Source organism: Cynoglossus semilaevis, chromosome 9 (genome assembly GCF_000523025.1).
Source record: "Cynoglossus semilaevis isolate Cse_v1.0 chromosome 9, Cse_v1.0, whole genome shotgun sequence".
In the NCBI taxonomy this organism is placed as follows: Eukaryota; Metazoa; Chordata; class Actinopteri; order Pleuronectiformes; family Cynoglossidae; genus Cynoglossus; species Cynoglossus semilaevis.
This window is the reverse complement of record NC_024315.1, coordinates 8479278-8503617: the sequence shown is the minus strand read 5'-3', so window position 1 is coordinate 8503617 and position 24340 is coordinate 8479278. Positions and strand designations below refer to the sequence as shown.

Genomic DNA, 24340 nt, shown 5'->3' with positions numbered 1-24340 from the left:
GAGCAGAGGGAAGTGGGAGGATCTCTGGTCACAGGCAATAATCTCCTCATAATGACTATTAAATCTCATCCAAAATGGAAGAAAGCTGGAGCCTCCACACTCAGCCTCTGAGGCCACAACACTAACTTTAGATGATTATGTTCATTATGCAACAGCATGCACAAGCCGCTTATTATCATTCTCCCGGTGATCTAAATATTTAGGGTTTTAGTCATCATTCTGCCTGAGTTGCATTTAATATTATCATAGCACGGTGTTGCCTTGATGCTGATCTATTTCTATATTTCTATATTTTAAGTGAATCTCGTGGCAGAACTTTGTTGGTGGTTCGTTGGTTTTATTGCTTTAAGCATTTATGCACAAGTGTATTTAGAGAGTTAGTTAGGTAGTTAGTGACCACCTACTGTCATTCAGTTATGTCAGGGGTTCCCAAGCCCCGGTCCGGGGACTGGTGTCGACCGTTAGGTCATTCGGTACTGGGCCGCAGTTGGACACAGTGAAAAAATGCACTTCAGTTTTACTAATTCCAAGAATCCAGTCCTATCCAGTAAGTTTTTCATTTAAAGACAATCTGGCAGACACTGATACTAACAGAATAAAGTCTAATAGATGTTTTATTTTGAAAATTGAATGATCCCTCAACGATGACGTGGTATTACCAGTCTACAGTAATGGCTGATACCGGCAGACCGGTCCCTGGTACAACACGTTAGGGACCACCAAGCTACATACACGTAATCAGTGCATATAATCTACTGTATATATAATGTATGCTCAGTTTATATGAGTAAATGTATATTTAATGTTTTCAATGTAATCAGATCACTTTGGCCTGGTCATTTGAAGCACAAGCTAAAACTATCTTCAGATATAAACTCTATACATTCATTATACACTCTAACAATATAAACGATAAACAAAAAGGTGTTTGTTATTTATGAAGGTGAGCCATAGGCTCTCTATTTATAGGTTACACTAACTGATGAGCCTATCAGCTCTTAGCTAATATATCTGTGCTAAAATGCAGTTTTCCACGAATAAGCAGATTCTATATTAAAATCTCTCTGGAAAAAAAAAAGGGAAAATAATAAGAGAATATTCCAGACAAACTTTTGTTGTGTGTGTGTTTAAAACGAGCTTTATGCTGAGCTCTATTTTTTTTTTCAGTTCACTAGATGCAAGGTCTAGAAATTATCCATAATGTCCCTATTCTAAGTACCGATTGTACCACCACTACTACTACTACTGGTACTGTAATACAGTACTTCATGTGATGTTCCACAGTGGTCTGAGAAACACTTATGAAAAGTAAAAAATGATCCTGAGTGAGGCTGGGAAAGTATGTATGACAGCTGAAATCTGGGGGAATTTCCAAACAGATTACACACAGACACACACACACACACACAGTGAACCTTACAGTTCCCATGACTGGCCCACGGTGTGGAGCTAAGTTGGTACACAGAAATCTGTGTACCAACTGGTCCATAACAAATAAATAGATGAAGATCAGAATCATAGTTTCTCTATTTAAAAAGTCATGTTTGTCATTTTGTTAACAGGCCAACAGCATTAAAATAAGACGTGGGAAAACTACAGCCTGGGGGCTGAATGCGGGCCTTTTGGTCTTTAAATCTGGTCCGCCAAACATGTCCAAATCTGCCCTATATATATACTACTAAAAGACTCTGCAAATTGAACATTGCCTTTCTTTTGACCACAATATTAATCAACATTATTTAATTTTTTTAGTGTGTAACAAACACCTGTAAATACACATTGCCTTTCTTTTGACCACAATATTTTTGTGTTGTTTGTTTAATAGCCCACTGTCGAGGCAGTTCTCCTGCTCTACAAACAGCAGCCCTTCTTCAGTGTGTAACAATTCAAACAAAGTCATTATGGGTTCTGGCCATCAGAAAGACGACCCACTATGGGGTGATAGAAAAGGTTATATAAAACTATCTTTGAATGCACTAATGTATTTGCAACCCCGCGTCATTAGCGGCCACAGCAGTTGTAGTCCCTGCAGAGTTGGACCACATGCACACTTGTATAGGCACCGCTAATGAAATAAAAGAGCGCTGGTTGCATTTATCTCCTGTAGCATTGTGTCTGTGAGGTTAAACTTACTGTATAATATTCCCCTTAATATCAACTGTGACGTTGGGTTTGCTGTGCGGTTTAAAGCGTTAAATTATTCTGAAAGTAAAAACCATTGGCCAAAGTGTAAATCAGTCTTGTATACAGCCCTGAGAGTTGACACAACAATAAGTGTTAGTGACACAAAGATCAACAAACGCAAAAAACATTAATCACGGGGGGAGGAAAGTGGATCACATAGTAAAGGAGCAATGCATCAAAAATGTTTCGTTGCGTGTGGCTCGTTGTTTGTTTCCGAGCTTCCTTACATAGAAAATAATGAACCGTTAAATGGTTTGTTAGGTAGACAGACATGTAGGCAGACATGGTGCTAGGTGGGTAGACCAGCTGATTCACAAATAGATAGGTGTAAATGAAGGGACTGTAGGAGGTGTGTATTTAGTTATTAGTAAGTAGTAATGCAGGTAGTGCGATAGCTAGGATATTGGGCCTTAGTAGGTGGACAGGTAGCTCACTATACTAGTCAATTAGCTAAGTAGTTAGGTTCCTAAGATTGTAGGTAGGACATTTGCTCTTAGTGGTTTAGAAAGGTGGGTAGCTAACCAGCTAGGTAGGGTATTGGCACATAATTTATAAGTGGGTAGGTAAATAGTTGGGTAGGTTATTGAGAGTAAGTAGGTAACAGGTGAGCTGGATACTAAGCTAGGTGAGTATCCTGGCAGTACTGTAAGTAAGCAGGCAGAAGGAAGGAAAGAAGAACAGTCGAATGTTAGATATCACCAGAGTTCAAACGTAACAACTGTAAATCTACTTCTCTAATGCACTTTAGTACGTTTGGTGACTGGTGTCTGTACTTTGTTCAAGGTTTCACTTTACCGAATGTGTTTACTTAACTCAGTTAAGTACTTAAGTTACTTAACTACATATTTTCCACTTTAATAAATTTGCTACTTCACATTACTTTTCTCAGAGTTCGAGGAATGTGTAACTTATATACTTTTATTTTACTTTTATTAAAGAAGAGATACTTCACTCCAGTGTCACGGAGGAGACTGTGGGATCTGAAGGTGAATTACAAGTTACATGAACAAAGACTGAGCAAACGAGCAATCACAGAATTTATGCTTTTGATCGTCTTAATGGTGGGGATTATCACAAAGACGTACACACACACACACACACACACACACATTAATGTGTGAGCCCACATTAGCAGCCTGTTTCTCAGGAGTTGGCCCTTTTGTGACATTTGGAAAGGGCAAGAGGTGCATCATTTATGCACACACACACACACACACACACAGCACTGTTCGCCACATTAACAGCTACAAGCATTTGTCCCATACAAAAGCCTTATACTTGAAATGAACATCAGGAACCAGGACACATCCTACAATTGTCAAGTTTGGAAAGCACACACTCGTTCAGCCGGCTGTCATATGGAGCACTGGTGCTGCCCACACAACCACATCCTGTAGAACAAATATATGAGGGAAGGTATGAGAGTTGTTATACATTTACTGTTGCAGGCTGACATTCAGAGATGATACTTGGGGGAGTTAAAATATAATTTAAGTGTGTGTTAGTGTGCGCGCTTTAGGGATCGCATCAGAAAAGAAGAGCCCTTTAGTTGTTTTCACACATCCCTTTACCACCACACTCCCTACTCGCCCTCTTCTCTGGTGACATAAAGTGCTGTTCATCATCACATACAGTACCACAATCCAACGACACTCATTTTACCGGGGCTGTGTTTGTAACAAAGCCCAAAAATATCAATAAAAGTTCTGTATCTGATTCTGGAGTATCGCAGGTGTCTTAAATAATGATGCTTCACTGGCCACCTCATAGCAAGAGGGCACGTCCAAAGGCTTTAATAGACACTCTCTCATGTCTTTGAAATTTCCAGCTTTGGCCGAAAATTGTCAGACTTGACCGTTGCACCAGTCTGTGCCAGCAGGAACACTGGTTTCTTTGAGGCAAGACTTTAGCGGCGGACGTGATAAGAAGTAGACAGAATAAAGCTGGAGACTGTCGGCCTGGTTTGGAGCCAAGGAACATGTCAGACCTGTACAGCTCCTCCATTTGAGAGGCTCTGTCCCACGATTTCATCTGTTTCATCTTTTAACAAGGAATCTGGATGGTTCTACAGCCAGGGTGTGTTTTTCATCCAGGAAGGTTAGCAGCGTGAGCTGCAGCCAAGAGACCGGGGTCAAGATGGCAGGTTTGGGTGTTTTTATCTCATCCTGTCTGTTGGAGAGGCTGCAGCTCCTCCAGTTAGATGAGTCACTCACCGCTGTGGCAAGATTATAATGCTGTTCTCCTGCCACCTTGTGGTCACTGTCATCATAAGGCTTGTCTAACATACTTTGAGCGGCTTGTTTGGAGCACAAAAAAGCATTTTTTTTTCTTAATTTCAACCACAAAAATGGACATAGCTAAGTATTTTAAGGCAAATTGGTGCATTTTTAGTCACTTTTGAAAAACTTTTAATTTGAAGACGTTTTCAGAATATTATAAGTATTAGATAAATGTTGATTTCAAAACTAGTGCTTAGAAGAAACTCCAATAAGTTTTAACATGCTGCTCTGCTTTTAGAAACCCAATTAGATAGATGACACATGGCAGAATAAGATTACAAAGTAAATGCATTAGCAAATGTTGCCAAAGAAAACACATCTAACTTGGTGTTTATGAAAAACAATATCAAAGCATATATTTATATTACACCGTCCCTTGTTATTATAAACACTGAGGTAAACATTGTTGGTTGCATGTCATTAGAGAGCAGTTTATTTTGCACTGCAATTAGAACACTAAGCCGTTTTTTATATCAGGCAAAACAATACAAACAAAACAAGGTTTGTTTGTATTTAATAAAAATAAAACACTACAGATTAAAAAACCCTGATCAAATGTAAAACTAATGTAATGTTAAGACCTGTATTCTGACATATGTTGACGTGGCTTGACAGCAAGCAAAAACAATAATCCGATCCTGTTTTGGAGGCAGAATAATCTAGCCTTGTTGATCCATATTTCCTGCTCCTCAACTCTCCCTGATCGCTCTCCCATTCTATCTGCTATGACTAAACAGTGTAATTCATTCATAATAGATGAGGTCCAAAATTAGGTTAGCACATACTTAATCATTCATGTGGGCTCACTACTTTGAGTGACAGTGATGAATAATTCATGGGGATTTTTGGAGATGTTAATTCTTCCTCTGATCCATATGAGCATCTGAAAGTTGGATGAGATGATGTTTGTGTGTGTGTTTTCTGCTGATGTTCACTGTTTGTCATAGACTGAGAATAATTTACAAATCTTCTCCTGTGCATCAAAATATACAGTTCTTTGACAGCTTCCTGTCATTTACCACTCCTGTGTAGAGTTATGTGTATTATAAAAAGTAGGAATAGTATTTTTACATTTACGCACTTTACTATTTTTCATTTCTGTATGCAAATAGAAAACATTTCAACACATTCAATTCTAAACTAAAAGACAACGGCAGATTTCCATATAAAATATTTATAGAGAACCATATTATTTAAAATAAAAACTTTGTTTTCAACCATAAACATTGGGTTTAATCAAAAATGTATGAGCTGTTGTTGATTGTCATTAGGGTTGTATATGGAAGGAAGTAAGTTTATAGCTTTAAAACTGCATCCACTACTGCAGCTTGCATACCACAAGAACTGAATATTCCTCATTGTATTTTCATGAAAACAGTAAAACTATTCCTCATTGTATTTTCATGAAAACAATAAAACAAACAAATAAACAAATAAACAAAAACAACAAAAATATTTTCTTACAATCTACGGATTTGGGTTGATGATAATTATACAAAATATAAACGATGCAGTACCGTCAAGTGACCACTAAATGACAATGCAGTGTTATTTAATCCCTTAAAATAAACAACACCCAAATGTACATGCAGTAAATGTATCCCTTGATCTTGTTGTGTGATGATGAGCAATATGAAAACAATTACAAATGATACAATAACTATAATCTAGTGACTAATGTCATTATATAAATTATTAAGTAACGATAATTTTCACAAATCAAGCTCGGGCTTATTTATATGTTTTGAAATTACATTTTAAAAGTGGATATTGAATTACTAAGTTCCTGTTGACAGTGAGGGTTTGCTTTTTTAAATTAATATGTAATTCTGTCTATTTGTTTGTTCTTACTATACTGAAAATAAACATTAACATAATTAATATTCCAATGCTATGTTTTATTCAATATTTTAGTGTAAGTGAATTAAAATAAGAGTTATTAAGTTTACGAATGTACTTTTCCGGAGATAATTCATACGTCATGACGTTTCGACAAACGTGGTGACGTGTTCAAAGGCTTAACAATCGATATGTGAAATATCGAACTCGAAAAGGAAGCTTTTAAAGGAAAAGAAAACCAAGTATGGAGAGCAAGCGGTAGATTTTCTTCGAATTCAACCTCACAAAGTAGCGGTTTTCTAAAGAGAAGGGGATATCCCTGGGGATTGTTCTAATAGTAGATTGTTCATCTGGAACCTACCCTCAATTGATCTGGAAACGGGAACAGTGTGAGGTAAATACAGCGATGTTTAAATCCTAGGGGCTAATGCTAAACAAGAGACCGGATGGTTGTATAAACTTTTGTTGTTACAAAACATAAGCAGTTACAATTGAAGCACGATAAAGTTAGCCGTGGCTAATGCATTTCTTACTTATAATCGCTCGATAAGACGGCAATGCTAGCTTGACATTCAACCGCACGGTGATACAATCTTGAAACCAATTTGTCTTGTTAACGCCATTTCTATGAACAATTTGGGCCTTTTGGCTCTTGTATTTCTCAAGTACTTGGTTTGGAATTTGAACGATGACGACATAAAATGTCTTTTGAACTGATTTTGATGGAAGCAGCTAAGTAAAAACTCCCAAGACCTAACGATATACACTACAACGAACAAATTAAGTAACTTATAGCAAATCACCATGTCAATTTTATCTCCACGTTTATATATATATATATATAGTGTTGAGAAAGGATGAGTAACCTAAAATAATGACAACCATATTGTCGTTCACATTTTCTTTCTAAACAAGAGAGAGGGTATCTACACTAGTTTCCCTTTATCTGTATTATATGGATCAAATTTAGTATTTGCTGTTCTAAACAGGTGGCTTAATCCTTCTCTCTCACCTGCAGGATGTGATATTGACACAGTTGAGTTTGACTGTTACTTTAGTCCAGTTCTACTGCATTAATTTTATTTAAATCCTTTCCTATAAATCAAACATCCCTAAATGATCATGTAATTACAGTAGGCCTGCAGCTGTTAGGTTGTGTGGGTGTATATATTTTAAGGTTTACTACTTAACATTTATTTAATTTCCTGATTGTGGCTTGGAATGTATTTTCCCTTCGTTTTAAAAGAGGTACTTGTGGTGGAGAAATTAATCCCATATACAAGCCCATTATTTAAATTGTAAAAATATGTCAAAATAAATTTGGGTGATTATTTTTGTGGTTTGTTTTCTAGGATGGATCCTGCTCTACTGAGGGAGAGAGAGCTGTTCAAGAAAAGAGCTCTCTCTACTCCTGCTGTAGAGAAAAGAAAGACAACATCTGAATCTGCATCACACAAGAAGAAAAAGACCAAAGGTGACAAAGAGAGCTCCTCAGGATCCAGACACAGCACCGGTAGGTCAAGCTGCTTCTGTTTAAAACACTGATTTATTGATTTTTCGAACACTGAGTCTATGTCATTATAATATTGTTTGATGTTTGGATTTTAATTAACTGGCGTTGGATGTTGGTTTATGTCAGTGTTTTCATTGGAGAGTGTTCATTTTTACGTCGTGAGAACTTGTGTGTGTCAATGCTTCTATGTGCAGTATGTGAAGTTGTTTGTTTTTTTCCTGGTAGAGACCTCATGGAATGTGTATTTTGCTGCATATAAATTCATCAGACTGCGCAATTTCCTGCCTGTCAGGTTTCCATTTCTATCCTCTTGATCTGATCACCTCAGTGGTAAAACCTCTGGTTGCTTTGTTTTTGTCCTCAGTAACAAAAAAAGAAAGCCACACAATTTTGGCAAGTTTATTTAAACATTTTTTTTCACTAAAGCTTTTGAAACACAATTTTGGCAAGTTTATTTAAACATGTTTTTTCACTAAAGCTGTGCTTGTACGTGGTTCTAACAAAGCAGAAAAGTACAACACTGTGCAGCAAAGTAGTGTCATCTAAGGTCATCATCACATTGTGTTACACATTTACAACAGAGGCACACAGTTTACTGAACAGAAAACCAAAAAGCATTGAAATCATTTAGCAACAGTGTGAAGATAAACAACTGAACCACATCAGTCACTGTGCTGTTGAATTGGTCCATTTGGGAAAATAAAAAATATATAATTTACTTTTACATTTTTAATGAATGTATTTTCTATTTACAGAAGGTAGAGACAAGGGGCTGTGATTCCTCAGTGAATCCAGTTCTTTGTTCCCTATTTTGCTAGAGCAAAATAAGTAGAACATTTTAAGTTGTGTGAGCATTGGTTTCTCTGCCCAAATATTATTTTCTTTGGGTGTGAAAAATGATGCACAATGAGGACAACTGAAGTGAAACAGACTTTACTATTGATATAATATATAAATATATTAATTAAAACAAACATTTTCATTTTATTTCTTTATTCCTTCTGCTGTCTTAAATTGTACTGAATGCAGATGTATACCATTTTCTAAATAGTAATTAGCCTCGCATCTAAGCAGTAAAAATTTAAATTCACATTGTACTGCTGTGTTTCCTACTTCTGCATCCATTTGTTTGTGTACTCAGATAATACAGATATTTGAAAACCATCTGGTAGTTTTTTTCAAGATCATCGTTTTGGTGAAACAGATGTCAACATTATTGTAATCATCCTTCATGGATGTTATTCTGTCTTCAGAGAAGGTGTGGATACACAGGACGGTGATACTGAAGACTGAATCCAATTCTTTTTATACCTTATTTTGGTACAGCTGCGAGATAAGACTTAGGATTTAACTTCCGTGGAACTCATGCTCTTCCGTCTCTGTCTCCGCTGCTTTTACACGATCTCACTGTGAGATTCTGGTTCTTTGCAAATTCTGGTCAGGATGTTGCCGCAGCCTTCAGGCTTCTTCTCTTCCTTCTCCTCCTCCTCGTCTTCTGGCTGCATCACCACCTCAACCTCCTCCTTCTTCTCCTTCTCCTTCTCCTCCTCCTCTTCTTCTTCATCCTCCCGCAGTATGACTTGTTGGGTCATCCTGTTGACGCAGCAGCGGCAGTTCACTTGATCGTAGAGCAATGCCAAGATGACCAGAGAAATAACAGTGAGGATGAAGAGCAGAAGGATGACGAAGCACGCCACATTCCAGCCGTCATGGAACGGGTAGATTTCCTGCACCTGGAAGGAGACTTGGGAAAGAGAGGCCATCTCCTGGTGCCATGGTAGATTAGTCGATTTTGTGGCGTCGGTGTTGTTGTCCATGACTGCAGCTGCTTGAAGAGAAAAACAGGCGTGAACACGTGGTGAAGTGAAAAAGACAACCATATTTTCTGGACTATAAGTCACACTTTCTTTCACACTTTGCGACTTATACTCAGGTGCGACTTATATATTAAAAAATATTTGTTTTTTCACACTAACAGCCGCTAGAGGGCACTCTAGGCTTGTGTACCAGTCTGGAAAATACTGTAATCTTTGTAATTTTTGAAAAATAATAGATACATAGAAACTACAATTGGTCCATTATGTTACATTGAATTTCTACAAAAATGAATTTAGTGTTGTGTAAATTTTTGTCCACTTTCACGTTGATGCAGTTGGTTTAGTGCTCCCTACAGACACAGGAAGTCGAAGAAGCCATATCCTGTCTGAAGATCATGTTGCTTGTGTTGCAGTAATGCAATCATTACCTTAGTACTCTCATGTAATTGCATTACTTGCATTCAGAGCTGGTCACTGTGGTTGTAGTGAGGTCGTTTTGGTTGTGCCTGGTTGGATTGTTTTTAACAAAGCAATTCTGTGCTTCTTTCTGTTTGTTTGATATTCCTGAAACACCTTATTGTTGTCAGTACATACTGAGGACGTCTGTTTAGAGCAGAGGAAGTGTCTGTCTAGTCAGTTGTTTTCTTCAGTGGACAGTAAAGATGATGTGGCGCTATGACTCACTAAGAAAAGAGAACACTGTTTCACTGTTGTTTCTCTTCCATGATGCTCTCGCTCTCACCTGCATATAGACGCACAGACTGTCACACAGACTGATGACTGTTTACCTACTGAGGTCGAGGCTGACCCAGAACTCAGGTAGCTGAGAATAAGAGATAGAGGTGCACAAATGTAATTACTTAACACGTCTTTTAGACATGAACCTTAGATAGATGAGTTCTTTCTATTGACGGATGAAAGTATTGTACATAACCATGATGTGCTGCATCTTCATGCAGGATTTCTATTTTGGGTTCACTTGGAGAGCCAGTTGTAGACACAGGTGTTCTTTATGCTGTGTATTTTCTATGTAACCATAAAAAAATGATATTTGATCAACAACCTGTTATTGTGTAAGACGTTTGTTGATTTGTCATGTCAGGCTAGGCTCAGATGGCTTTATCAGCAATTTAAAACCTGTAGAGTTCTGTTAAAAAAATCACCAAACTAATGCATAGATTTGATTGGTTGATCAGAACTAATCAAAATTGTATTTTATTTTTACCAGTTTGGCATTTAAATTTGTCATATTTTACTAGGCCTAATTAACCTTTTAAACAATGAGTGACACCAGCCACACCCTGAATGGCTCTTCATCAGATTTGGCTGGATTACATCTTGTCCTGAAGCTACACAGGCTGCTACACACAAGCACCACTCATGCATGGCTAATGCCTTTAATTTGTTCCACAGTGCTCTCAGTGATCTACCCTGGGAGCTGCCGTTCACGCATTGCCATTAAAAGACCAACATGATGCTCATGAGCATGCAGACAGAGATGGTGTCGGAGTTTAAACCACAGACACAGCTTTTTTATATTCCACTACATGTCGCCTCGTTCCTGGTCCGAAATATGAGACTTCATGTTTACTGTGGATCTGCTGCAAATGTGAATTTAAAAAATGTACAATTGACTCAGTAATTAATTACACTGTGACAACACCCCCCCCCCGCAGTCATTTCAGCAGAGTGAGAGAAAAACAGTCGCAGCTTACAGTCACAGATTGGATTGTTGTGATCACATGCTGGCGTCATTTAGAGGATGCTTTTTTTTTTTTAATGAAACATTCTGCAGACTCACCTACGTACGTGTGGAATCAGTGTTTAAAAGATGCAGATCCTCAGCCTCCTCTTGCAGCCTCCACCTTTTTAGCACTGTCTTCCACTCTCTTCCTCCCCCGCCTCTACTCCTCGACCTGTTTTCCTCTTTCTGGTGTTCCTGCAGCCGTCACCCACACACTCCCACACTCAGCACCACCGCTCCTCGCTGCTCTTCATGTCTCTGCCGTGCAGCATGGGCGTCGCTCCATCATCCAGTGTTTGCTGGTAGCCCTGCCTCTGCACCGCTCCGTAGCCCGCTCGTCACAGTTTTGGTGTCCGGCCCACCGGCGGCTCACAGCAACAGAAGCCCCCACCCACGCAATGAATCATTCATGATTTAGTGTCTGTTTTCAGCTGTGATTGGTGAGCATGGAGTCCAGACCTCAGACAGACCCCTCGGGTGTGTGTGTGTGTGTGTGTGTGTGGGGGGGGGGGGGGTTATTAAACACCCAACACAGATGGAACAGCTGTCAGACCCTGAAAGCTAAAATACAGCTCATCAAAATCACCTGTGTTTTAGTCCAATGAACAAGGTGTGGAAGACAAATAAATAGTTTTTAATGGTTTGATAATCCAATCCAAGTTTTCACAAATATATGTATTTTTATGGAAGTCACAATTACACCATCATGTGAATCCTGTTAGATTTGTTTTCAATTCATGCACTCATTTTCATCCAGTGAATGACGTTTCTGACGTTTCTAATTCTAGTCCTCCCCTTTTTTTTCCATCTCCATTTTATTTTTAAGTCACCTTTGATTATTTACCCAGAATCCTGCTTTCCTTTTCCTTCAGAGTCGACTAATGGCAGCTTCAACATCAAGACAAGCTCCGGGTATAAATTCGGCTGCTTGGCAAAGATAGTCAATTATATGAAGGTAAGATTTTTAAGCACTGCTATGACACGCAACTGTAGTATTGTTGTCATTGTCATAGTAATATTTATCTATAATACTAAGTGCGTGCTTTATGGGATTGTCAATGTGTCCATTTTTCTCAATACAGTTTAACATGCGTGCTTTATGGGATTGTCAATGTGTTCATTTTTCTCAATACAGTCAACAATATTTTTACAGTTTTCTTCCAGCACCCACTTATGCGTGTTGACAGTATGTTCCAGCACCCACTTATGCGTGTTGACAACCAAACTAATTTGGTTTTCAATAGGATCTTATTTAGAACTTATTCTGCTGTACGTGTACTGCCAAGAGAATTTGTGTCAGCATTTAAAATCCTTGAAATCTGACACTTTCCACAGACAGTATCTTTGTGCGTCTTTAGCCTCCAGGGTTTATTTAATCATTGACAATGGCTAATTACGTAGTTGTCACCATCAAAGCTGTGAAACAACCTTCCTTTTATTGTCACCACTGTCACGTGACTCCCTCTGGTATGAAAACTGACGGTTGGTCATGCTGCGGCGCTGCTGATGCAGCCGTGCCCCGTCACAGTTTGACTCATCCCTCGCTGCAGGACACGCTGTCAACTTGACAGATTCTCTTTGAATGTGCGCCTTGTTGTGCCATCTGTGAAACAGTTGGAAACACTGTTCTCAACAATCACAGTTTGGAGGCTTAATAAAAAAACTCATGAGTGGAATATTTAAGAGTTGGTTAGAAAGACTCCCATCAGGGAGTAGAGTTGTTTGGGATTGTCCTAGAAATCTGTTTCTTCCTCTGGATCTTAGACCAGGCATCAAAACGGGGACACACACTTCCTAACCATTGATGAGATCCTGGACGAGACCAAGCTTCTTGACATCGGCATTAAACAGAAACAGTGGCTCATCACTGAGGTGTGTTGGCGTTTCTGCAGCAACACACACACAGTTGTCATCACCTCTTCGGTTTGATTTTTAACTTTCTCACATGTCGAATATCAGGCGCTGGTTAACAATCCAAAAATCGAGGTACGGGATGCAACATACGGCTTTAAGCCCAAGTACAACTTGAAGGACAAGAAAGCCTTACTGAGGCTGCTGGACAAACATGACCAACTGGGTCTGGGAGGAGTGCTGCTGGACGACGTGGAGGAGGGGCTGCCAAACTCCGCCAAGGCCATTAAGGTAAAGCAAGGACTCGTGACTACTGTGTTGTGTTTAATATATGTCAAGTAACGTCAGGATGACACCGTCCTAACAGTGTAGTAGCTAAAATAAGACCCATGTTGCAGGCGTTGGGAGATCAGATCATCTTTGTGACCAGACCAGATAAGAAGAAGATTCTCTTCTACAATGACAAGCACTGCCAGTTTGCAGTAGATGAAGGTATGAACTGCTGTTGTCTAGATACCAATTTGTACAAACTGATACAAGTATTTTCAGTCATGTTGTCGCTGATGCCAAGTATCGGTACCCAAACTGAAGGTTGGCTTTAAAAAATATGCAATAAACTAGAAGGCAGTGTTCTGTGGGTAGTAGGGTGAGTGGAGAGTATTGGTTGGAGTTTGAATATAAATGTATATTCTTAAACACACAGAATTCCAGAAACTGTGGAGGAGTGTTCCAGTCGACTCCATAGATGATGAAAAGATCGAGGAGTACCTGAAGAAGCAGGGCATCAGTTCAATGCAGGAAACGGGACCAAAGAAAGTAGTCAGTATCTCCTCTACTCAGTACATTTTATTTCTAATGTATAAACTCTGGCAGCTTTATATTTATCTATCCACTTCATGGATCATAGCAAAAACTAATTACACCTGTGCGTTCTGTAGTTACATGTTCAAAAGAAGAAGAAGCAAGGTGGGCAGAGGAAGAGACAACTCGTCCACAACAACCATTTGGCCGGAGTGCTGGAGGATTATACAGATGGTGTTCCTGGGAAAAAATGAATTCCCCGACCACGGTGCCGAATACGTACAGCACAGCCGATAGTCTGTAGCTCAGATGACAGCGGGGACTCTGCCCTTAGATTCCTTTTCCATGATTGTGTTATTTCAAAAACACTTTTTTTTCCCTTTTCTCTGCAATCCTCCGTCATCAATGGCAGTGTTTTACTGACGAGTGTTTACCACCTACGATGTGAATTTCTTTTTAGACTCTGTCCATTTATGAGGAGGTGCTGCTACCTTACAGTTAACATGTAAATGAGTAAATGGTGTAAATACTTTCTTTTCCTTTGTATTTAATATCACAGATACAGAGTGTGTGTGTGTGTTTGGGAGGTTGGACATTTACGGATCACAAGCTGAGGACAACTTCCTCATGGATGAGGGATATTTGAGTTGTGACCTCTGACCTGCTGTGTGTTACGCTGATCCCTCAACAAGCCTGGAACTCTTTCACTATAAAATGAACTTAAATGTTTATTTTAATTCAATTCATTTGCAGGCTGGTTAGAAATACAAGAACTTTGAGAAAATGTTTTAATAAACAACCCTGTTACACCAAATATGTGCCAATGCTCTACAGAACTAGCACCGTGTGACACTTGACTCAGTAACAGAAATAAAGCAGATCCACCATTGCTTGATCTTATGCACCACTGCCAGAAAGCTGCAGTCTTTAGTTATTCACTTCGCATTTGACACTTACACGACAACAATGAGGTAAAAAATAAATTATTAATTTATTCAGCAGTCTTACTGGTTAGTTTTGAATGGTTAAAAGATGCATCCACCAGAAAACTGTTAATCTAGATCAGAGTCACCTGAAGATGATTTTATTTTATTTTTTTATTGCAACAATGTGTGTTGTCCAACATTGTTGTTAACAGGCGTAAAATAAGGTGTAAAAAGGAAAAGAAAAAAATGTTCAATTTATATGTTATTAGGAAGTAGGAAACAGAACATTAGCAAAGATGAAGAAAAACGCTCCATCATTAGAAAATGTTTAGAAAAGTTACTGGTGAAGCCTTACACAATATATTCTATATACACACAAGTCTTTTTCTATCAGCAAGCTCCAAGATCATGTGTTTTTCTTTATTAAATATTGTCATCAAACAGTGAAACTACAGTATGTAGTGTTAGCTTGTAGTGTGGCCTGCTTTCACTGTTTTCTTTAAGTGGTGGTAGTTTGGCAGAATCTTCATCAGAAAGTCGAGCTGAAGAGTCTGTGGCTGTGAAGACAACAGCAAAAATGTTATCAATGTCTACCCGGAACAGTTACTAATGTCAGGCTGCTGTGCCAGTGTGTTTCCATACCTGTGGTCTCTCTGTCTGAATGCGTCTCATGCAGCCTGAGCCATAAATGACTGTGTTTTCAGGTATAACCTCAAACGTGTTGACCTGACAGAAGGCTCCGATGATACAGCCGCTGGTCAGGATTACATTACGACCGACGTCCGCTGGAATAAAAACGGAAAACACAGTTTGAAATCAGAGTCACCAACGCAATCCCCTCAAAAAGCTATCAACACAGACCCCTACTATGACACACATATCCTACCTTTGGATTCTATCACATTGTTGTCCCCAATTTTCAGGGCCTGTGAGACTGTTAGCTTTTGTGTAAAGGCAGATAATGTAAAAATAGAAAAAGACATCAGAAAAAATACAAGAACATGTGATTCTTCATGTTTCTGTGGCACCTTTGAAAAGTAAGCACAAAAATTAGTTATAGGTTCAAAGTTATAACTTCCATTCGAGGAGTTTGTGTTTAAAAGTGCTTAAGATTCCACTATCTAAATGAACATTACCAATACTTTTGATACAATTATATTTTCTTTGTAGGTAATTATTTTACCTTCCATTGTATTTCCACTGTCTATTCAGAACAACCAAAGTAAGGTTAGCATAATTAATAAAGCTGGTTTTGGGCTAACTAGGATATTTGTTGAAAGGATACCACATCCCACTTCAAATACATTGTTGACGCCGATGGTCATCGTCTTTGGTTCTACCTCAGACTCTGGTGTGATGTTTTCTGGGTAACTGCAGAGAGAAAGGCACGTGTAGATACAGATTGGACAGTGTTTGATGCACAAATAAAGAAAGTACCTACTGTGTAATGTGAAGACAACTTACCTGTTAATGATAACTGCTTGTTCCTCAATCAAATTACCCTCTCCAATCACTATGGGTCCTGCCTCTGCAATTATACGAGCTTTTGGATGGACCACAGTCCTGGGGCCTGAGGGAGCGGCACCGTTTTTTTTACGTCGTTAACTAATTTGGAAAATATTCCGATCCGCTTTAACAGAAAGTACAAAGTAAAGCATCTTACCGATGGTGACATCTCCTCTGATTTCACTTTCAACACAAACTACGGCTCCGGCCGCTATTTTGACACTGTAAACAAGACAAATGCAAAGAGCCGTTAGCTTACCGACCTAGGTGCTTCCATTAGCCATCTGAACATGCTACACAATGACTTTTTGCTCTTGTTTCTTCATATATTGACACAATCGAATAGTCCATATAAACACAACCTATTGACATTTAAAGTTGACATCACCTTTTCTGTGCATTCTGTTTATCTGCCATTGTCATAAACGTTTCCGGTGTGGCACCAGCGATTATCTCTGGCATTGATTTGATGGCCTTGCTTAAAAACTGCGCAAGCGCATTGTCAATTTCAATCACGTCATCAATTGGCATGTGAAATATAAATAACGTATTCTGATGGTGATGGCTTATTCATTTTATACACAAAAGCTTTTTTTTTCATAAACAATATCATGTGGTATTTGTTATTAAGTATTGATCAACATTGGACATCTGTATATGTCCATCTGGCAAATAAATGTAGAGAATATTCCCGAGTCTACGAGTTAATAATCGTATTTAAACATTTCACATTAAATACATATACAGTTAATTTAAATGCAATCGTTGTGTCTCTAAGCTTGTTTCGTTAATATAGTCGATTGTAAACAAACTTCCGAATGTTAATAACGCGACTACCTTTAACGCAAGGACCAGGTAAGTCTTATTATGTATTTTGTCCCTTTTCGCTTCCACTACAATGCCAAAACAACGAAAGGTCGGAAACAGAAAAAAATATAGCAAAGAGGAAACTTTGGGAAACCATAAATCCCCATGTCCAATAGTGGTGAAGCAGGAAAGACCAGATGAAATGAAACAAACAGGGAATTTTGTGTTTTTCTTTGCTGCTATTGCTCTGGTTTTCGGTGTCTGTGTAACTCCACTGACAGCTGACATGACTTACTGTAAGTAAACATCTGCTCCTGCTGACAATTGAAAACCATCTTTAAAGCCTTTTAAGCTAGTTACTTAGCAACATTTAGCTGGACACCTTTACTTCAAGTCTTATTCATTCAAAATGTCAATTTGGATTAAAATACAATACTGAAAAAGCGCTTACCATACAGAATCACGATGCAATTTCTGTGAATATAGTTTTATCAGACGTGCTAGCCCGAAGCTAACAAGTCTGATAGATCAGATCACTCTTGAGATACAGACTGAATATTACCGATTTGAACTTCCCTCCGGGGGCTTTTTTTCACAGATTATATTAGCATGTGACCATGAGGCTGTGCAGCCTTAACTCCAGCCCTCTCACATGCTTTTATATGCAGAATAGAGCTGAGAGCTAGCAGACTGCAGCCCGCAGTGAGGCTACTGCGGTGTTTTAGTCGGTGTTTGTTCTTTCTTTATTCTTTAGTGTGTGCCATAGTTTTCTTAATTACTGTCAAGCTATTTGGAGGGTCATCACAGGGTGTGGCCATCTACTACAGCTCCATCATCTTCTGCGCATAGTTGTCATTAGTACAACAAACGGATTTTGACAGATCTGTGGCGTTCACCAGTGTCTTTCATTGCAGCTGGTCTTACTCCTGAGAAACACTCTGCCTTGAAGATGGACGAAGCATTACTTACAGTCAACAATGAGCTTGTTACTGATGTGGTGGTTTCCTGGAGGTCTGAGCGTTGCTACCAGGTGGGCTCATACTGCAAATGCGTCCCCTCTGTTGGTTCTGTAGAACTAAGGCTCGATTCACTTGAGTAGGACGTAGGTGTGGTAGTGATCTGGATCCTTGTGTCTCTTCCAGTGTTTGTACCAGCAGCTCGGTGTGGTACCGGCAGCATCCAGTCCTGGAGAGCTCGGTTCACTTGACTTTGTTGTGAGCACAGAGCATGAAATCACACTACAACTCAACAGTACTGTGAACCTGGGGCTATGCAGGTCGGTTCAATGACATGGAAATGCAAATTACTCTATAAACAAAACATATATGTTTCTAAATATACTATGACATATTATTACCCTCTAATCTTATTATGTACTTGAGTAATACTTTGTTCTGGGATAATAGACAGTAAGTCTAACCAAGTAACACCTGGTTATCGCTGACGCTTGTTGCCATTCAGTGCTTCAGTGCTGTGGTTTCGTAGGTCTTCCCCCAACAACTTCTTTTATATTTATTATGTTTTCAGAAATAAAGAAATATGTGGGAATCTTTAATCATTATGTCTCAAACAATTCAAATTACAACTTACTCAAATGTTTCTTTGTCACCATACACCACAGATAATCAGTTATAACAACTCCATTAAACCTAAATGACATATAGGAGAAAATTGTATTATTTGAATTCATACATGATTTGTGCAATTTTTCCAATAGGCTGTGAATTATTGAAGTATAAACATTTCAATTTTGATTTCCTTTTAGTGTGTATGGTCGTGATTATTGTTTTTAAATTTAATGTTTTTCATTGGCAGTGTTCCGTTCCACTTTGGGGAGCAGGGAAACTATTCTCTGTGGGTAAAAAATCTGAATGATTCCTCCGTGGTCAGTTGCTCTGTAGTGACGGATACAGAACCCATCAACAGTTACATGCGTGAGTCAAAAGGAAAATTTATTTCCCAGATTTTGCCACATGAACATTTTTATATGTTACATTATATGCTTTCAGTAGTTCTTATGGTATTGAATATATTCTTGTTCCACCCACGTTAGCGATACTGGTTGCTTTCTTCATCTTTGCTGGAGTATTCTTGGTTACGGCCCTTTGGAGAATAATATGGAAGTAGGTTCAGGATATTCTCTTTTTCAAATCATAATAAGAGAGATTTAGATGTTTCTAAACCTTAGAAATATTTCTAACCTTGCTATATATGATCTGTCCAGGCTTGATGTAGTAAAGCACCTCCTTTTCCGAATGACAGGCTCCATGGTGACAGAAAGGCTCATCAACTCGGTAAGTGTAGATTTAAACAAAATTGTGCTTTTCTATTGGCATTATTTAATGTAATACACAAATCACTTTTCTGTGTGGAACTTATCAGTAATGTTGACATACTGTATGTAATCAATCATTTTAAATAACATTCCTAAACAAATTAGTTGCGCATTGGTTCTGCATGTCATGACTCTGTATTTTACCTTTGACATGTGCAATGACAATAATGTTTAATCTAGTCTAAATAATGTGCATAATCTGAAGAGGTTTGCACAAAGAACATTTGTGAATGGCGTTTCCATGACTTCAGCATCATAAGACTGTTTATAGACTGCTTTTGTCATTGCCAGACTGTCCGGATTTTCTTTTGTACTGATTTGTATTTGTTTTGAATAGAAAACTGTAAATGTTAAACTTTACTCTCACCGTCCAGGAACTGGGCTCCCCCGGCAGGACAATGCCAGTTACAGACAACATCATTCCTCCGACCCAAGGCCACAACCAGAGGCTGCGATCGCTGGACACGTTCAGAGGGTAACTTCACATGCAGCGCAACTTATGCAGTGAAAGAGTGCAATTTAATGCAATAAGCTTTTTGTGAGCTATGATTAGACCGTGTCAATGGATCATAACTGGTGTCACAATGGGGCAGCTGACGACAAAGAGCATGGAATTATCTTCAGTCCTGGTCGTCTCGCAGCTTTTTCTCTTTGACAGAATTATTTTTCTTTAACCTTTTTTCTCTCTCTTATTGCTGAATAGTTTTTGGTCATTTTACTTTTCTCTGTGCCCTGTTAGTATTTCCTTGGTCATAATGGTATTCGTGAACTACGGAGGAGGGCGATACTGGTTCTTTAGACATGCAAGTTGGAACGGTGAGATGCAGCCTGTTTATTGGTTTATTTATTCCATAACAAAATATGTGTTACTGCTGCTCTCTGAGTTTTACTGTCACTCACCAAACACATAGACTGCAACTTAGAGACAGCAGCAAAAGGCCGTTGTACTATAAACTGAAGGCTGTGTGTTTCCCTTGTCTCCCCCAAGGTCTGACTGTGGCGGATCTGGTATTCCCATGGTAAATAACAGACTCATTTTTCATTATCACATTTTTTTACAAGTGACTTTCTTTCCAGTGATTTCATGCTACAATTGTGTTTTTTTCTGGTATGTGGTTAAAGTATTGTTAATAATAATATTACTGCTAATAATAATAATAATAATCTTATTTTTTTTCTAAAGGATTAAACTTTATTGATAGACTTTATTTTAATACTTACTACTACTACTACTACTACTACTTAAAACCTTTACAGTAAATAAGGGAAAACAGTGTGATTAAATTCTCCCATTTATTTCATCTTGCATCTTGAATTGCATCTTGGAGGTGGCTTGTAGAATACGTTGAGTGTTGCTTTTAAAACTTCGGTGAAGCCGTCGTCCTCAAGCATTAATCAGTTTACATTCCCGAGCAACAAGTAACAAAACTCTTCCCTGCAGTGTGTACAAATAACAACATGTGCATGACTGTGTGTTAGAACAAAAAGTGGATGGACGATAGAATTATTGGATATTCACTACGTGTCGTGAAATGATTTTGATCAGATTTATCTTCACAAATCATTGCAACTAATGTATTATTATGGATACTGTCTGAGTTCTTTACTTATTTTTGCCTTTTTTTCCTCCAGGTTTGTGTTCATAATGGGGACGTCCATTGCACTTTCAGTAAACTCCCTGCTGTGTGCAGGCAAAACTCGCCGCTCACTGCTGGGGAAAGTTGTGTGGAGAAGTGTTCAACTCTTCCTCATCGGTGTCTTTGTTATTGGTCCACACTACTGCAATGGACCATGTGAGTACAAACACACTTACTACTGTATGTGTACTCCTGCCTGCCTGTGTTCTTATCCTCTTTATCTACACACAGTGGACTGGAACAACCTGCGGATCCCAGGTGTTCTTCAGCGCCTCGCCTGGTCCTACCTGGTTGTAGCCTGCTTGGACATAATGGTGGCAAAAGGTCATGTTAACGTCCTCACAACGGTCAGCCCTCTATCATTCACATGCGTTTGAAATACAATAACTCATAATACATAAATATTACTAATTAATAATACCAACCACATTGAGCCAAAACATTTATGGCTTTGTTTATACAAGAAAAATGAAATCTTGAAAATGAAAGTTTTTCTAGTTTGAGCAAATGCTTCTTTAAAATGACTTTGTTCAAATGTCTGTTGACAACATGTTTCAACAGAGAGCTGACGACCGTTTGATTGATAGTGTTGTCTTTTTTCTAGGGGGCTTGGTGGTCCTCTTTCCTTGACATTTTGCTGTACTGGCCAGCTTGGATCTGCATTATCGTTTTAGAAGTTATCTGGCTTTACCTCACGTTTCAACTGCCTGTGCCTGATTGTCCCACGTAAGTAAAGAACGGATGAAAAAAATGCAGAATTGTAACAGAAATTGCAGCTTTTGTCCTGATTCTACCGTATTTCACCGGTGAACAGAGGCTACCTGGGCCCAGGTGGACTTGGGGACATGGGGCTGTACTCCAACTGCACTGCAGGAGCGGCTGGTTTTATTGACCGTTGGCTGCTGGGAGAAAACCACATCTACCATAACCCTTCATCGAGGGTCAGTGAGCAACAAAACACCACACACATACGTACAGTGAACATATTTGGTCATAGGTTCAGGTTTTTAAACTAAAAAATATTTTTGGTTTTGTTCATGAAGGTGGTTTATGCAACACACGTGCCATTTGACCCTGAAGGTATTCTCGGCAGCATCAACTCCATCCTGATGGCTTTTCTAGGATTACAGGTTGGTGTTGTAGTTTTTTGTGTCTTGCTTTTTTATTATTACATCACACAACAGTGGTAATCAGTGTTGTGTATTTTTTTTAAATATTTTTATTTTAATCTTCTACAGGCAGGAAAAATAATTCTACACCACAGAGAATCCCACAGTAGTATGCTGTCCAGGTTTCTTATCTGGGGTCTGTTTTTGGTGAGCACATTGGTTCGTGGTACTACACTGAGTACATGTGATCACATCGTGTTACGGATACTTTAGTGTCTGAGTTTGGATGTTGTTGGACTTCTTCTTTTTGTGACACACAGGGAGCCGTATCAGCAGTTCTGACCAAATGTTCCACAGACCACGGCTTCATTCCTGTCAACAAGAACCTGTGGTAATGTTTTTGCTGTGATACATGATGTATTTGGATCAAGGCTCAGTTAGCAAAGTACACGCATGTGACCGAATACTGAAGTGAATTATAAAAGAGCTCAAAATGTTTCTTAGTTATTGGACACACTCGCGTACGCACAGTTCAAAAGGTCATTCAGGAGACAGCATACCATTGAGTGTGTCTTCAAGTTAGCTGCTCAATTATCACTTGTTGTAATTTTTCTTTTTAACAATGGTCGACTTTGAAAGAATTATGAGAAAACAAACGAATGCATTATTTTTTTTAAAAAAAAGTTAGGAATTACGTCATGTACTTCATTTCTAGGTCTCTGTCCTATGTGACCACACTGGCCTGTTTCGCCTTTGTGCTGCTGACGCTGCTCTTCTACATAGTGGACGTGAAGGCGTGGTGGTCTGGAGCTCCTTTCTTCTATCCTGGTGAGATACTGTATATTATCATGGTTTAGAGGAAAACGTTTAAGACCTTTAACTTGAGCTCACGTCCGTGTGTGTGTGTTTTTTCTAGGTACAAACTCCATCCTTGTGTATGTGGGTCACGAGGTGTTTGAGGACTACTTCCCCTTTCGTTGGCACATGACGAACAACCAGTCTCATGCTGAACACCTCACCCAGAATCTAGTTGCCACTTCCTGTTGGGTGTTGATTTCATACGTTCTCTACAGAAAGAAGATATTTTGGAAAATTTAGAAACAGGTTAAGAGTCAAAGTGTGATTGTCATTGTTCTTTAAACACACAAGAGGTCAATACTTTTATTTTTAAGTATAACATATTTTTTAAGATCTGTACACGGCATCTCTGGTAGCTTTTTAAACAGGCTCTGGGAGAACTACTTTTGAGAAACTGAAAACTTTGTTATTCTACAGTGGGACATGTCACAGCTACAGGTTTCATTTCCCAGTCTGTGTTTCCACTAGTGGTTAAAAACATTTGCTAACTTCTTCTTTTATTGCTGCAGTTTCTTTAGTAGTACTCCTAAATAAGATCACCACTGCACAGCTGATGACTACTTGTGAAACTTGTTTGGTTCCTGAATTTCTTTTAATACTTCATTTGGCTTTTAATGAGGCCCAGAAGCAAGCTGCCCCAATGCAGGTTTTTGTTTGTGTGCCATATTTTTACTTATGTTATTTTTACAGGATACCTGTGTACTGTATTGTGTATAAAATATCACTGTCCTTAAATTAGTTGTCATTCTAACAGCAGCAAAGCCTCAAATGAATGCCACTGTGACTGTTAAGTCATAAATTCAACACTAATTTACACAAAGGTTATGGTTGACTTGGATGTCTGTCCTTTGTTGTAAAATTGTATCCTCAACCATCCACTGATTGTATTTCATTTCATGTTTTACCTTTGTCAAAAAGTAATTATTTTTTCTAGTTAACAAGAATGCCTCCAAAGATGCTGCTGAAAGTGATTGTGATAATTTGGTAGTTAATGCTGGATTTGTGTACTTTTATACAACATAAAACCACAGTCGCAATCTGTAAATTTACACTGTAAAATAAAAGATATTTCAAAAGTACCGCTGCCGTGTGACTTCGAATGCAACCTGCGTTGAAACGTTGCTTTAATGAGAT

The 24340-nt window shown here is 38.6% G+C and overlaps 4 protein-coding genes across 6 annotated transcripts; 2 read left to right on the top strand and 2 right to left on the bottom strand.

Moving 5' to 3' along the window:
- The first annotated feature begins 6487 nt into the window (after positions 1-6487).
- On the top strand, positions 6488-15203 carry gtf2e2 (general transcription factor IIE, polypeptide 2, beta). The gene is made up of 8 exons (XM_008317007.3): positions 6488-6696; positions 7655-7815; positions 12249-12331; positions 13141-13248; positions 13336-13518; positions 13626-13719; positions 13931-14046; positions 14166-15203. Exons 2-8 carry the CDS (start codon positions 7656-7658, stop codon positions 14280-14282), a joined length of 861 nt encoding a protein of 286 aa, XP_008315229.1. The 5' UTR covers positions 6488-6696; position 7655; the 3' UTR covers positions 14283-15203.
- smim18 (small integral membrane protein 18) lies at positions 8256-12236 on the bottom strand. 3 transcript variants are annotated; one of them, XM_008317006.3, is made up of 2 exons: positions 11442-12236; positions 8256-9640 (listed from the first exon to the last, which is right to left on the bottom strand). In XM_008317006.3, the coding sequence occupies exon 2, from the start codon at positions 9630-9632 to the stop codon at positions 9210-9212; it is 423 nt and encodes a 140-aa protein (XP_008315228.1). In that variant the 5' UTR covers positions 9633-9640; positions 11442-12236; the 3' UTR covers positions 8256-9209. The 3 variants fall into 3 exon arrangements, with proteins under 3 accessions (XP_008315228.1, XP_008315227.1, XP_008315226.1); XM_008317005.3 differs by having other exon boundaries at positions 11434-11879; XM_008317004.3 differs by having other exon boundaries at positions 8256-9643; positions 11434-11877.
- On the bottom strand, positions 15097-16991 carry LOC103383738 (dynactin subunit 6). The gene is made up of 7 exons (XM_008317003.3): positions 16849-16991; positions 16618-16682; positions 16419-16524; positions 16240-16325; positions 15841-15888; positions 15597-15739; positions 15097-15511 (listed from the first exon to the last, which is right to left on the bottom strand). The coding sequence occupies exons 1-7, from the start codon at positions 16989-16991 to the stop codon at positions 15419-15421; spliced, it is 684 nt and encodes a 227-aa protein (XP_008315225.3). The 3' UTR covers positions 15097-15418.
- Positions 16992-17339: 348 nt separating this feature from the next.
- Positions 17340-24285, top strand: hgsnat (heparan-alpha-glucosaminide N-acetyltransferase). Its single transcript, XM_008317001.3, has 18 exons — positions 17340-17563; positions 18182-18297; positions 18410-18543; positions 19083-19201; positions 19321-19390; positions 19492-19561; positions 19977-20077; positions 20342-20418; positions 20591-20621; positions 21235-21395; positions 21471-21586; positions 21844-21965; positions 22054-22180; positions 22283-22369; positions 22478-22555; positions 22669-22739; positions 23064-23176; positions 23265-24285. The coding sequence occupies exons 1-18, from the start codon at positions 17359-17361 to the stop codon at positions 23444-23446; spliced, it is 1980 nt and encodes a 659-aa protein (XP_008315223.2). The 5' UTR covers positions 17340-17358; the 3' UTR covers positions 23447-24285.
- The last annotated feature ends 55 nt before the right edge of the window (positions 24286-24340 follow it).